The 15,888-nt window shown below is 33.4% G+C and overlaps 1 protein-coding gene across 1 annotated transcript; it reads left to right on the top strand.

The window, feature by feature from the left end:
- Nucleotides 1-468: 468 nt before the first annotated feature.
- LOC149424474 (whirlin-like) lies at nt 469-15,154 on the top strand. Its single transcript, XM_089651609.1, has 3 exons — nt 469-877; nt 7,441-7,710; nt 8,564-15,154. The coding sequence occupies exons 2-3, from the start codon at nt 7,474-7,476 to the stop codon at nt 8,783-8,785; spliced, it is 459 nt and encodes a 152-aa protein (XP_089507735.1). The 5' UTR covers nt 469-877; nt 7,441-7,473; the 3' UTR covers nt 8,786-15,154.
- The last annotated feature ends 734 nt before the right edge of the window (nt 15,155-15,888 follow it).

Genomic DNA, 15,888 nt, shown 5'->3' with positions numbered 1-15,888 from the left:
TGGAACTTGGTTTTATTTTTTTTTTAAATTCAAATAAAAAATATATAATGTTATTGAAATCATGCACCGAAATCATTAATTCGAAGGGTTTGTTATATCCAATTAGCCTCAAATTTTATTTTAGTATACAAATTCAAAAGGCATGATGACAATATAAATCGTAATGCTGTGCAAGCCCCAAGAAAATGAGAAGAAAGGTATTTCGGCATATTTAAAAAATGTATTGATTTTCGAAAATTTATTACACTTTTTTCATAGTTTCAAGTTTTATTTTTTTCTTCTATTGAGGCTTGCTAAAATTTACGGCCTTTATGGACTATATGCCCCTGATCAATTCGTCGATGGCTTGAATTATGGTTTATTTTAAAATATATAACTAAATACTTGGTAACATTTCTCTTAGTAACTTATTGACGATTTTGGATAACTTTTTAATAATTAATTTAAAGTTCTAAAAGTAGTATTTTTGATTATTTTTTTTAAATGACTCAATATCGAAATGTTTCAAATATGTAAAAGCAAAGACAGCAATCTCCAGTTACCGATTTTTCATGAATTTTGAAAAGATTTCATATTTATTTAATTAATCATTTTGACATCCAAAGTGTTGGATCGAATTATAGATCGAATGCCTCTAAAACTTGGAGATGGTTGTCTTAACTAATAAGTTTGGGTCGATTGACAGGGTTTGTTTGAGGTAATGAGGTAAGCAGAAGCACACGGATCATCACGGTCGTCTGTTGTTTGTTTGTTTGTTGCTTTGAGCTTTGCTAAGCGGCGCGCGGTGTGGTTTCAGTGCGGCTACCTCGACGGGCTGCGGTCGTCACTCGGTGGTTGGACGCAGAAAGTGAAGTCTTGGTACTGGGGAAGACCTCTCGTAAGTCCCCTGTCCCTGGCGGTCTATTCTTGCACTTTCAAATTCAATGCACGCCAAGTCTAGTTGAACGTTTTTATTCATTAGCTTCAGTAATGTTTTATGTAATCTTCCTGATGAGGGCTTCCATAGTACTTCTCCTGCAGACCCAGATAGTTTGAAACTCTAATTGTTGGTTGATACACCACTCTCTAAATTAGCTGTTTTTTTCTGTTTCGATTGATAGCGAATATCCATAGCTTTATTTAAAGGACTAAACTATTCTATGCTATACTTGTAAATAAATCCACGAAATAATGGACTAACCAGTATTAGCATTACAGTCTCGAATTAAAGGAGCCTGATAATTTTAAAATGGAAACAAAGCGGCCCATTGTTTTCAGAGCAATTGTATATTTTTGTATAAAGGGTATTTGCTTGACGCATAGCCTAAACAATTAGAGTTCCAAGACTCTACTGGGCAGTGGCAGTGGACAGTCAGAGTAATTTGGAGCTATCGATGTGTTGTTTAGTTATTGGTAAGCTATAAGCTGCTCACCAGGAAGACTGTAGAGTATATTGATTAGGACAGGATATTTGAAAGATCTTGTTGAACAAATTCCCCCTCAAGCACTACAACAGCATGATCATGATCTAGCTCACAATTTTACCATTTTTCACTGCATTCATAGACTTTCAAACAAATATCTCGGTGTCTTTTGTAAATTTGGCTTATTAGCACATTTTTGGTTCTTCACCTCGCTTTAAACAGAGAGTTTCGGTTACAGTTCTTGAAAGTCCCCTTTGAGGTTTTCTATTTTTTTCAATTGTTTTTTTTTTTGTCTGGGCACATCAGTAAATCGAGTTGAAATCTTTGTTGGAACACAATAAGAAGAAAGTAAACGGCTTCTCATGAAAGATTCAGTTTGTTTTGTATTTCCTCGACAATGCATGAGTATGGTCACAAGTCTAGACCGTGGAATATCTATTGTGAGTCACCACGGTGTTAAAGAGTCACCTCTTCGTGGGAGACTTTCTTTTGGTGTGAAGATTTGACTTTCTCCAGTCCACATACATAGCTACACGCGTGGCGGCCGCTCCCCGCCACCTCCACCCACCCGCTACCCGCCCCGCTACCCGCTCCGCTCCGCTACCCGCCCCGCTACCCGCTACCCGCTGTCCGCCCCGCTATCAATACAGGGCCTTATGTATTATATACCTATCCGAATCAGTGGTCGGTTAACGGATGGGCGAGTAGTAAGTACAACAAGTGTTCAATAATTGACACTCTTTTAAACAATCAATTCTGTTTTGTTCTGTTCCGTATGCTACTCCACGTTATGCAACTGACACTGATACGCAATTCTATATACAAATTAATAACAATGGTGAGATTGTCTATCCTTAGATTAGCTCTTTCAGCAATACTTACCTAATATAATAGCTTGATAGGCCAAACCATTGTACAGATTCTCTAAATACCTGCGTTTAGAATAATTGATATTTCACAGCATCGAATGCACTCTACACAAGTTAGGCAACCACCTGAACACAACTAACATACTTAAGAGGTAGAATTGACATATTTTGCTATTTTTAATGTTTTTTATTCTAATGCACAAATTTATCTCTGGATACACTACTTGTATTTCCATTTACTTTCAGAATTACAGATTTAGTTAGTTATAAAAAGCATCTTCCTGTTATTTCAAATTATATTGGGGTAAATTTTCTGTTATATTTGACGTGTTTTTTTATACTATTATTATTATTATTTCCAAACTCTCTCTTGGTACCTGTTTCATTTTTTTATTCTTATATTTAGAATTATTTGTTTTTAACATATTGCATCCATTTCGCATGCGAAAGTTAAAATAATTCAAAATTGGTTTTCTACTAATAAAAATGATTGAATATTATGCCAAAAAGCTTTTGCACGACATCGAACTTCTCAACTCGCTAAAATGATTTCATTTTCTCTGTATAAAGTCACACACTGTTATAAAAATCTTCCAAACCAACTGACTAAACTTGACGAACTAAAAAAACACAATTATTTAAGATACATTTGGAAATTGGATAGAAAAATACGTCATTTGATGCCTATTGTTTCGTCGTGATTTGTGATAGTTTTTTTTCTGTCAAAACTGTTTGCATGTGACCCAAATTGACCTCTTTGAAATTAATTTGTGTATAGTGTAGTAGTTAAAACTTTAATTTAATTCCTCTTAGTTTTATTCGAATTGTTAGGTACCTAGTCATTTCCAAAAATTCGGACTTCCTGTTGATTTCGTATTAGATTGAATATATCAGTTTTTGAAACTTTTAATATATTACATAATATGTTGTTCTGTGGTGGAAGTCTTTTTTAGATTTGGATTGTATGAGATTTAGCTATTTTATGAAACTGTACTTTTTTCACATGTTATTTTTGACAGGATTGGTTTCACCCTGCTGCAGGCTTCACCAGACTGGTACATTTTAAATAATTGATATAATATTACATCAAGGACAGGTGGAAAATACATTGATTTTATAAAATATGGAATATTTTTTTACTAAAACTAAAGAATTACATATATAATTTGTATACATATTTTTATTGGAATAACTTAGTGAGTAAAACTTCAAATTGTAATATTTAATTATTGAAGATAATATTAGCGATTCCTAAACGAAAATCTGAAACAGAAAAATCAGAAAAGGATACGGTCACATCTAGGACTCGAACTCAGGACCCTTGCCTTGCCGGGGCACCGCTCTACCACCGAGCTAATGGGACCATATCTCCTTCGATCATATTTAACTGTATCATACTTCGAATTAGAACTACCAACATTGTCTTCATTTTTCTCACCGCACATTTTTATTGGCAACTATCTTTATGTATAATCGCAAGATTCAACCCGAACTAAATGCAATCTAGACAGCGTCTTTTAGATAAACATTTCTTATTTTACATTTTAATGTGCGACATCTATTGACTTTTCTGCAAGTCTAGGACGAATATTTATTTTTTGGAATAACTTAGAGAGTAAAACCTCAAATAGTGATATTTAATTATTGAAGACAATATTAGCAATTCCTAATCGAAAATCTTACACAGAAAAATCAGAAAAAAATAATACATAAAGATAGTTGCCAATAAAAATGTGCGGTGAGAAAAATGAAGACAATGTTGGTAGTTGTAATTCGATGTATGATACAGTTAAATATGATCGAAAGAGATAGGGTCCCATTAGCTCAGTGGTAGAGCGGTACCCCGCCAAGGCAAGAGTCCTGGGTTCGAGTCCTAGAGGTGACCGTATCCTTTTCTGATTTTTTCTGTTTCAGATTTTCGTTTATGAATCGCTAATATTGTCTTCAATAATTAATTATTTGTTTTTTGTATATATGTATATATTTTTTAAATTTATATATTCATAAAAAATAAAATTACATAATTTACAAAAAATAGATTAATTATTTCATATAATTTTAAAATATACAATATACAATTATTTCGATCAAAGAGAGAGAAGCAAGTGTAAAAAACAAGGATAGGTAAGAAAGGGAAAAGAAAATAGAAAATATGGGCTATGTGTTTTATTATTATTCTTGAGGATTCCAAAGCTGATCTTTGGATGCACTAAAAATTAAATTAATTAAATTAGTCTCCTAAAAGTGGCAAAATTATATTTAAAAAAAACTTTTCACTTTAAACCCAATAAAAAAATTTATAATTTATTTAAAATACCTACACATTTATAGACAACTTATGAAGGTGCTACAAATATTCTAATAGTTTTTTTTTTAAATCTATCATAAGACGTCCGTAGTAAAGCGAAACCGGTCCGTTCAAAAATAAAATAGTTTATCAAAATAATATTTTACACTAATTTACTTTCTCCCAAATATTCAATGTGTATCTGAAAATATAATATACGATAGTCGTGCATTGTTCTTATTTAAAAATACATTAGTCATTTGCTTGCTAATATAGTACTGAATTATTCACATCGGCAGTCTTCAGTCCCGTCAACCACTGACGCAAGCAAATTAAGCAATGCATTATATAATCGCGATGAAAGTAATTCCCAGTCTTCGTTTACGTATTCGTGTGTTGTTTGTTTTCTGATTCACCGTTTATTTATCGTAAACATTGTTTAATTTCACCTAAATATTTGTTACGTGTGTTAAAACATAGGTGAAAGCCACGCACCGCGGGAATTAAATCATTTTTTTATTACTTGATGAATTAATAACGTTGGTGTTTAGCGGCCATCCGCAACGGTAATCAAATTCATTTGTTATTGCAAAATCTATGATTCAATCAAAGATTTCAACTGCAAATTGCCAAAATAGTTCAAATGTCGCTAAATGGCGAATATGTCTCAACGCCATCTAGTGGGAAATTTAGCAATAACAAAGCCTTTCCTACAAAATAAAGTTGGTTGTTTACAGGTGAAAAATTATAATAAGCAGTAATTGTTGATTGAAGTACTAGTATATATTGAATTATTTGACGTGTTCTAAATAAGCCGACAATTTTTTAGAGGTTTAGAGCTTAAATTTAGAAGTTTTGAACACATTTCAATACTGTCTATATAATTTTCAATATTTTATTTGGCTTTGACATATTTACAAAATATTACCCACCTTCGAAGGGTTAAATTCGGGGGTTTAGAATCACAGGGGCCTTTCTACAAAAACATAGTTTTAAGATAAACGCTAATAATGATTGGAATGCTCATATGCCCAACTGTATGTCAATTGATATGCCCAACTGAAACTCTTAGGCGGCTGTATGTTTGAGATAGTGCTTCGTATCACTAATAAATACGATTATGGCATTAATGAAATCAATCTTAACTCAAGACACCAGTTTTTTTGTGGCTAGGCCCCTGTGATCCTAAGACCCCGAATTAGTGATTGAAACGAATTGCACATTTGACCAAAATAACATTTTAATTTGTATAACTAGCGTTTTTCACGTAAACGAATAAATTAGTTGAAAGTTATATGTAGGTCAAATCAATTCGATCTGTGACCTTGATGTTATTTGCCTCCTTCCACAAAAACCTCATTTTGCAGAGGTCAGCACTACTTATCCGCACTACTGTAATTTATTTTTAACGGGGCTTCACGTGTACATATATAAATAGCACTGACTTACCTACTCTCGCAAGCGTTCTATAAACATAAATGAAAAAATTTAATGATATGGTCCTGCTACTGATAGCTCCGTTGTAAACTTTCAATCTTTCTCATAATATAAACAATGACCCATGTAACAAAAAAATCTCAGATGTAACCTCAGTAGAAACAAGTAGGGGTTACGTAGAATATTTTAGCCATACATACCATATAGACGTACCTGGTAGACTTACAGCTATTCCTAATATCGTGATTTATTTTTGGCTTACAATGCCGTGTTCCTCTACCTCCTTCTTTAGCCAACGTTTTGGACAGCGTTATAGTGTCCATCGTCAGGGCAGATGTGTATTCGAAGTGTGTGGTGAAGTGTGTGCTTATATATGCATATGCGGTACCGCGTTGCGCGCTCACCTTACCCTAGGCTAAGCATAATAGTTCTTAGTATCCGATACTTGGTGGCTACACCAAAACTAAACGCCATAAACCATTTTAAATTAACTAATTATTCTGAAACACCAACCCTTTGAGGATTGGAGCGCGCAACGTGGTACCGCACCGAGAAAACTTACTGATTTATTAAAAATCTTGTCAAATTATTCGTTTTCCTGTTAAAAATGGGACTGGAGGCTTATAACGAATGATTTGACAAATTTTCAGTACAAACTATCAGTGAAGCACGAATACTGAATAAGGAAGTCGTAACATGTCATTCAAAATAATAGATTCGCATCTCATCCATTTTATTTATTCGGGCAAGGACACCTAAATGAACACGTGTTCAGATATCTTCTGATTGACTAATATTTTATTGGGAAATAATCATGCCGTCACATTTTTAACATTATCTTGATTTAAAAAAAAACGTACTCCTTTTTCTCCGTGCGCTATACCGCTATCCATATGCGAGTACATACGCACACACTTCGCCACAATCTTCGATTACACATCTACTGATGATGGACACTGTAACACTCTTCGAAACGTTGGTTAAAGATTGAGGTAGAGAAACACTACATAATACCCCAAAAACAAATCACGATAATCCTTTATGTCGTGAAAATTTGAAATCTTTTCTATCTTTCAAATATTGTTACTGGCTAGAACACGCCATCAATTCACGTAAAAAAGTGCCACCTTAGAGCTAAATCATTATTTTTTTACTCCACATTTAAAGAAATCGCTGTTTAAAGTCTGTCGGGTACCTACGTCCTGTCACAGCTGTATAAAGATTCTTACGCATAGATTGTTTTTCTCACATTATAATAACCCCTTTTGTGACCTCTCCTTCTATCTCTCAAGGTGTCAACACTTATGTAACAATGAGAAGGAGAAAACTACAACGGAGCTCTCAAATAGAAGACGTAGTATTTAATTTAAATGCCGAGCACAACGTACAACAGACGTTAACGTATTAATATTATAGATGCTAAAATTAGAATTGACGTGTACAGGAGCTGGCACACAAGCTGTCGCGCAGCTTCGACATGAAGGAGGAGACGGGGGCTCTGCTGGGTGAAGGGGGCCCCGGGGGGCCGCTGCGACGCCACCAGTCCATGCAGCGTATCCCGCTCGGGGGCCCAGAGCCCTGGCCGGCGAGGGTCATCCCTGACCACCACGGGAACCTACACATCACCGTCAAGAAGACGAAACCCATTTTGGGCATTGCTATCGAGGGCGGGGCCAACACGAAACACCCACTACCCAGGATCATCAATATCCACGTGAGTTCAAAATTATGTTCATTAAGTGATCTGTTGAATCTTATTTTCTTGCTTTCTTTTCAGCCCAGTATCCGATACTCATGTTGTGTACTGACTCACGTTGCAAACTACTTATCGTGCATAGCCATACCATGGAGGTAAGAAGGTTATTTCCTCCATGGTCCTTACACGTCGCTACAACGAGACCCGTGTCGTCACCATTACAACCGTGGTCTCCTATTAAAACTAAGGATATCGACGCCGTATATCTTTCATCAAAAACAAAAATCAAAAGCAATCAAGACATATTTATTATTCTTAGATTAAAGATGATTCTCCCTAGAGATTAGTTGCTAGCAGATGTGAAAGTATTTAATAAAAACAAACGCGGCGCTTAATAAAGGCGGACAGTATCAGTCCTAAAACTTTCCAATCATCTTCCACTTATTCAGTTTACCTCTTCCTTAGTGAGCATATTTGTCGCTTCCACTGGAACACCCATTTGGTTAAGATTTTAGGTGTCGTGTTATATGTCATTCTTTGTCCATCGTAATCTTCACCTTTTTCGGAGTATGGATTCACCAGCCGCTAATTTTCTTTGCATTTGACACCTTTTCTCTTTATTCAACATCAGTATCCCTCACAGATGGAAGCATCTGCTTCAAGCTACTAACTTTTCCGACATCCTAGGAATATCCTGGTCATGTGTGCTATATTTTTGCATTAATTTTCGTTTTGAGTTTTTAACTTTCAATTTTGTTCGATTGCACTCTGCTTTGAATCTTCTAAACTACCTACAATTATCTTAAAACATTAGTATACAAACATGCTTAAAGATTATATTCATAAATATGATGTTGGCATGTCTTTCCAGGAAAATGGCGCTGCTCATGACGCAGGCGGCCTGGAAGTGGGGCAGTTGATCCTGGAAGTGGATGGCAGAAGAGTGGACGGCCTCCCACACCAGGCGGTGGCTCGTCTCATAGCGGAGTCCTTCGCCAAGAGAGACCGCCAGGACATAGAGTTCCTAGTTGTGGAGGCCAAAAAGTCTAACTTAGAGCCGAAGCCCACGGCTCTTATCTTTTTAGAGGCCTAACATCTACTTTCCCTCCCCGCCACCGACCCCGGCGAACGGACGGACCCGGCTCGCCAGGGAGTCGACCTCACCGCCCACATCACGGAATAAGCTCCACTCAGAGTAATGTGCGATGTCACATGCTCTTTTAGAGTGGACGCACCAGCGGGCGCCGTCTACCGGCAAGCTTACTCCACCTACCCTATCCGGCCGGCGGGTGCGGACCGCGCGCGTTTCTAATACGGTTGCGGTGCGGTTGCGCTGCGGTTGCGGGCGGTCAGCTCGCGGGTGGCTCCGGCTCCCTGTGAGCGGGACCCGCCGGCCAGGGGTAAACCAACCTACCTTGCTCCGAGAAGGCAAAGAAAAGGGCTTTGAGCCAAACTGAAGATGGTTTGGATGATGTTATAATAATTCATTAAAATTGAAAACAGTTTATATTTAAAAACACAAGTAAACTGATTCTCTTTACGTTGATATATCAACTTTTTACAAATCTCTAAAAAATTTAAAATTTACATATTAGTTTAAAATTAGAAAATTCATAATGTAGATTTCCATAAACATGGATTTTATCATCTGTGCATAAACACCTTTTAATATCATCTTCACGTTTTGAAAATTTTAGAATGTTTGATAATCGCGGGCTGTCTTTCCAGACTTCCCGTATCATTCAAAATTAGTTGATTTTAAATAAGAATCTACTTTTCCTTAATAGACTTAAAATAAGTTCATAGATTAATGATACAATTTGCAAGCTTACAGAGAAGAATCTATATTTTGATTAGACCTATCGTTATTATACTTCATCATGATTGATTAAGACATCATAGAGCATCGAGTAGAGCTGAGTACTTCACGAGGCGCCGATAAGTAAGTGATGAATTCTCTAAGCAAACCAATCCAAGCTCCACTTGGGTTGGAAAGCCATGTCGTCCGAGATACACTCGTACTGACAAGACGCTGCCGGTACGAGCACGAGCACGAGCACGAGCACGAGCACGAGCACGGACCTCGCGGCGTCTTGTCAGTGACTTCACAAAGTGCTTGCAGTTTGCTTAGCGATATTATTTTATTATACGCAGAAACATCCATGCTATAGTAATTTGCGGTGAGCTATATGGAAATATTGGCGGAGAGGGATTAATGTGCCCGATAAACATTGTAATATAATAAATGTACTGTAAATTATTCGATGTTTTTCCGTAACAAGTGATTTTCTATTAGCTTTAGAAGGAAGTATCAACTTTGTTCTTACGTGAATAAAACTTCTTGAGACTTGATACATTTGCAATATATTATTACACAATAACTAAACTTGTTGATTGATGTTTCTTAGATTTTACAATATTTATTATTAAATTAGAAAAGCTCACCTCTTCACTTCATTTACTTTCTTTGCGTATCTTTGTAAATATTCACTTCATTTAGAATTGTACAAATGTAACATAAAGAGCCGTAATACTGTTTAAGAAAACATACTTGTAATGTAAGTTTTATTTTATTTATAAATATTACATTAGTGCCAAATACTAACGGACATGTGCTAACCAATACCTAGTCACGTGTCGTACCATATTGCTTTGGATAACATTTACTTTAAATATTACAAAATCTAATTGCTAAATACTGTTTTCTCGGCGCTTTTCAAACAACAAATATTTAACTTTAACTTTTATTCTGTCAAATTTCATGGCCATAATTATATCATATTTTCCACTTCTTAATTCTAATTCTTGCAAATCACAGAAGGAAATGATTTTAAAACTTTACAAATAGGTGAGAGAGTTAGCGTGGTCACCTCACCTGTATATAATTATTATAAATTTGTACAATTATTTATGTTTCAATCAAAACACAGAATTATAACGAAATGCAACATGTATTTTTGATCTCGCTAGATCATTTTAACTGAGGCTAGCGATTTCAAATACATCTCAAATGAAAAAAGTAATTGTATTTTCAGGAAAAAATAGAATATTTCATAAAATTAGCACAATAATGCTTTGCCTCTTTTAATCATATGTGAATTTTACTAAATAAAATGTTTTTACGGCAAAATTAAAACACTATCCGAATTTCACTTAATTTTAAAATGAAGAAATTATTGTCAGATAACCACGTAAATTAGGCTTAAGAGAAATTGACAATCTAAAGATTTCAACATATACCCCGATATTATCTTCTCTCCTACAAATTCTTCAGTTTACGAGAATATTATAAATTTTATATGGTGCCTACTCATGTAATATTTTAATTCAAAATTTTCCTCAAAATGTGCCCAGCAATAATCTCATTACGGAACATTCAATAAATTGTACTAAAGAATACATGCTGATAATTGATAGAAATCATTTGTGAAATTGTATCTCATTAACTAGACTGCTAAGATGTTTGTAGAAGCTCTGGATTCTAACTATATTTTCAGTCCATATTACAGCTAACGAGTCAATTAAAGTGTATAAAAAATTATGTATGTCTTAGGAATGTTCGTTTTAAATTGATTTTCTCAAAGTTTCTCATTTAGAATCATCATTATTACTAACATTATTATCACAATTATAATTTTATGAAATATATGTATGCAAAATATGCAGTCATAATTATTACTTCATTAACTACTAACAATAGATTCTTTCAATGCATTTTTCGTGGGAATATAAGTTAATTTTTTTTCGTGCTTATTTTGTTACACTCTTATTCAGCTTTTGATCCTTTATATATTACTTATCTTTAAAACATGCAAAAAATTAATTATTTCAATTTGTCTAATCCTGTGCATTATTTGTCTTCTGACCTCAACTAGCGTCAGTGAGTTTCTGATAATGTTGTGCTTCCAATGAAATATATATTTACTACTATAAAATAATTAGTACAAATCAAGCTGTAAAAACTATAAAATAGCTTAAATAAGTGTGCAATGGATCCTGACATTAAATTATAATATGATGCTTTGATGCCTTGGCCTACTCAATGGTTTTTCTCAGCCACAAAATTATGAAAGCTTGGAATGAGTCGTTAGTAAAGAAGGTTTCGCGATGATTGCATGAATATTATATTACTTTTTCAAAAAATTAACCCATATTATGAACAATCAGGATATCGCAGGCCATGAATAAATAAATTAATAAGTAAATATGTATAAACGAGATGCGTACATGTAAGATTTACGACATTTTCGCTTAGTACATGCGTATGGCTTAGTACAAAAGTACATCATGTATGCAATTTGACTTCGTCTGTGGAAAATATTTACCCAACTTTAGGTGTATTTGAATGAAAAGTCTCGATTTTAAAATGTCACCATTGTACGCTTACTGCATTACAAACTGAAAAGTAATTGATTTTTTTTTTCATAAACATTTATAAATATATAAAATTGCCTTACGCTTAAAAGACATATAAATATATTGTTATTTTAAATACTTTTCAATTATTTATTATCTCATTTGTATGGTCACAATATTTATTATCATTATGTAGAGCAAACATTTTTAATTGAAAAGATACTTGTTAAAGTTGTTGTTAGGAATATTGTTAAAAATATTTGTAATAATCAGTAAAAGTTGTATAAAATATAGTTTTTGTAAGACACGCTCCATGGAGTTTTCTTTTAGTAAAATAATCATAATATGCTTGGTGATATGACACGTATTCATTCTTCACTGTGACTGTATTGTTAACGCTAACGTGTTTGTCCTGTTGATAGTAAGTAAAGTGGGAAGGTTCGATAAAAACACATATCTGTCATTTGCCTTATCGCCGCAGTTTCAGGCGCCAACTACGATTGTTTTGTTGCGTTTCTCCCAGGAAGATATTTTTCAGTTTTTATAATCTATTTGACATTATATGAAATGAAGTAATTCAGCTTTTTTTACCATAAAACCTTTCACGGTATAACTAAACTCTTTCTACAGTAATACCAGACGCAGAACAGTGCCAGCTTTGATTTGAGAAATCAAAGATTTGACATCGTGAAGTTGACTACTTTCAGGAACGCTTTGATTTTATTATGGAAAGTACAGATTTTAAGCCGTACAACGAAATGGAAATAATGAGTTGAGCATGTATTAAAGAAATGAACAAATTATAAAACCATAATAGGATGGTTAAACGATGTATTTTCAAATTTAAAAACTTTTGGATATGGTTTGAGATTTTCACGATCAAAAGTATTAAAGTGATTTATTTTTGGGGTACTACGCCGTGTTGCACTACCTTCTTTAGCCTTCTTCAGTATCCATCATCAGGGCAGATATGTCATCTAAGATTGTGGTAAAATGTGTGCCTATGTATGTAGATGCAATATCGTGTTTATATGTTTATACCAGTAAATCACTATAATGCCGTGAAATCTCAAATTGTATCTGAGAAATCTCATGTTTGCCTTATTCATAGATTCAACTACATTCATGCGCTTATACGTATTTATAAAACATGAATTGAATTCGTGTTAATTATTATATATTTGATTATATTCGCGAATTTTTAAACATTTTTCTACTTTTTTTAATTCTAATTTCTATTAAATACATTTATATACAGCTTATATATTATATACAGCTTTACAAAATCTAACCCACATTCACACACAATGCTCAAAATTGAATATCTTTTTTTTTCAATCTTGTCTTGGAAAACCTACAAACAATTTATCTGCGAAAAATAATGCATGAAAAAAATCACTTTTTACGCGCTAGCAGATATCAAAATGCTTTTAAAATAAAATTGAATGAGGAAATGATTATGATTAGCCCGGGGGTGATTAGAAATTATTTCGCATAGCCGACGTTAAAAACATTATCAAGAGATATCCGTCCCAAGTCGTACGAACTACATGAGTTTTTTAAAAATATCCTAAAGGTATATTTGTGAGTAGTTACAAAGTAAGTGGATTTTCTCTATTGTAAAAAATGCAATAAAAGTCAAGATGGTTTGATGCAGCCGATTAGGTAACAAGTCTTTTTAAATTGAAACATGTGTATCTTCTATCGTTGTTTCGTTTGCTGAGATTGAGTTACGACAAACAATATCTCAATTTATTCAGTAAGAATATGTAATACAAATGATGTTACACCATTTTCATTTTTAGAATGGCTCCATTTAATTTTTATTTTGGTCTACTCGAAAAGTTACTTCAAAAATATACTCAATACATTTTTTACACCCATTCTTATATTTCAGAACTAAATACAAAACTGTTTGTCTTATGTATTGCAAAACCAATCGAACCGTGAGCTCTGGCGTCAAGATGCACAGAGTTTTCTGTATTGACGCAATATTTTAAGGTAACGCATTTTTTAAAACTTCCAACGTTATATGCTATTAAGGAATTATGGAGCTTACAAAAAAATGGCAAAACGCAAAATGTAATACATTCAATTCGTATATTTTTTTAAATTAAATTCATTGTCATAATACCCTAAAAATAAACCACTATAATGCCGTAAAAATTTCAAATCATATCTAATCTTACATTTTGTATTAGCTTTCAGCATTTTTTTATATTTTCCTTCATTGAAAGGAACACTTTAGTTAGAAACATGGTGTGTTTAATTTATTTTTATAATTTAGTCGCAATTACTTCACAAAAGGTTTATTTTAGGGATGTAACGATACCGATACCGATATATCGGCAGATATAATCATAATGATAACGATATAATCATAATAACAGCCGATATCAAGCGCGCGAAAAATGCTTGCGCAAAAATACTTGTCCTGTCCAATGAGCTCAGTGGCTTCAGAACGTCTTTTTTCAAGTGCAGGCCTGATACAAAATCTGATAATTTGAATAAACTATGTTTTCTTAACGAAAATCTACCAAAAGTAAATTTTAATTACTAACTTTATGTATCTACCTTTTTTATAACTATGTGATTTATTTCATTCCAAACAAACAAATGCTTGTTTTTTTCAATTTAATTACTGCATTTTATCGATTATTTTTCTTTCACACTCCTGAGGACAATTAATATTGGCATCACTATCGGTATCGCCGATTATTTTTTGTTCGGTATAGGTATCGTATCGGAAAAATCATGTATCGTTACATCCCTAGTTTTTTTGTAAGTTCACGATAAACAACTACTGTACGCGCATAGGTCAATGCTTATTCAAAATAAAGAAGGCCTCATATTTTAGAAGACAGTTATGAGAATTTAAACAATTTTGGCTATCAGTGTGTACCTAATAAAACCTGTAACATATTTTACTATTTTTGAATAATTATTGTGTTATTTTTTGTATTTAATACTAATATTAAGTCGTTATGAATGTAAATTGTTACATAAATAATAAAATTAGTAAATCAATACTTTACGGATTCAAAGAGATAAATTAAATCTCGTATCACTCGAACAAACAAAAATGTCAAATTGAAGATTGTGACTGTCAATACCAGAGGAATTATAGAAAATTGTTTAATTTTTAAGCTTGCGTTTTATTTTTTCCTTTTTCTCAAAAATGAATATGTTATATATTTATGTAATGCTTACAATTTCAAATTTGCTTTTAGAAACCTGAAGGGTTTACGGTCCTCCATTTGCTTTGTGTCAAATTTTAAACATATCGTTTCCCTTTAGAATCCTGAGGGGCGATTTTGGTTTTATTTCAGAATAAGGAATATTAATCCGACCATAAAATTAACGATTTTTTTCGCTGTCATCCGAGATAGCTAGAATCACAGTAAACGAAAAGTATTTAATTTTAAGGGTAAGTACAAATCTGCTGTAATCGGATAGAACTGCAATCGTAGTTAACGTAAAAGTCGTTAATAATTTTAAGGTTAAGGATAATTAATCTTATCCTTAAGTCGAACAGGAATTTCTCCACTGAAATCATAGTTAACCTAAAAGTTTTTATTAATTTTTATGTAGTAGATAATTATTCTTATCCTTAAGTAGAAAAGTAATCTCTCCCCTGAAATCATAGTTAACGTAAAAGATGTTATTAATTTTAATGTTGTAGATAAATATTCTTACCCTTACGTAGAACCGGAATATTTCCCCTGGATAAATGAAGGAAATCGTCAATTCGAACTCGAAGTCATTCAACGAATAAATTATTGTTATAATGAGGTCCCGTCTTATAGTTGGCGCCTGAAACTAGGCAATATACATTGCAGG

The sequence above is a fragment of the Hesperophylax consimilis genome, chromosome 4, assembly GCF_061612785.1.
Source record: "Hesperophylax consimilis isolate HC1 chromosome 4, BYU_Hcon_1.0, whole genome shotgun sequence".
Classification (NCBI taxonomy): domain Eukaryota; kingdom Metazoa; phylum Arthropoda; class Insecta; order Trichoptera; family Limnephilidae; genus Hesperophylax; species Hesperophylax consimilis.
Note: the sequence above shows the minus strand (reverse complement) of the source record. Positions and strands in the feature narration are given on the sequence as shown.

Excerpts from the sequence above, each read along its gene's own strand:
- LOC149424474 (XM_089651609.1), top strand. The coding sequence starts at position 7,474 with ATGAAGGAGGAGACGGGGGCTCTGCTGGGTGAAGGGGGCCCCGGGGGG. Across the intron at positions 7,711-8,563 it reads CCAGGATCATCAATATCCAC|GAAAATGGCGCTGCTCATGA; the intron begins GTGAGTTCAAAA and ends ATGTCTTTCCAG.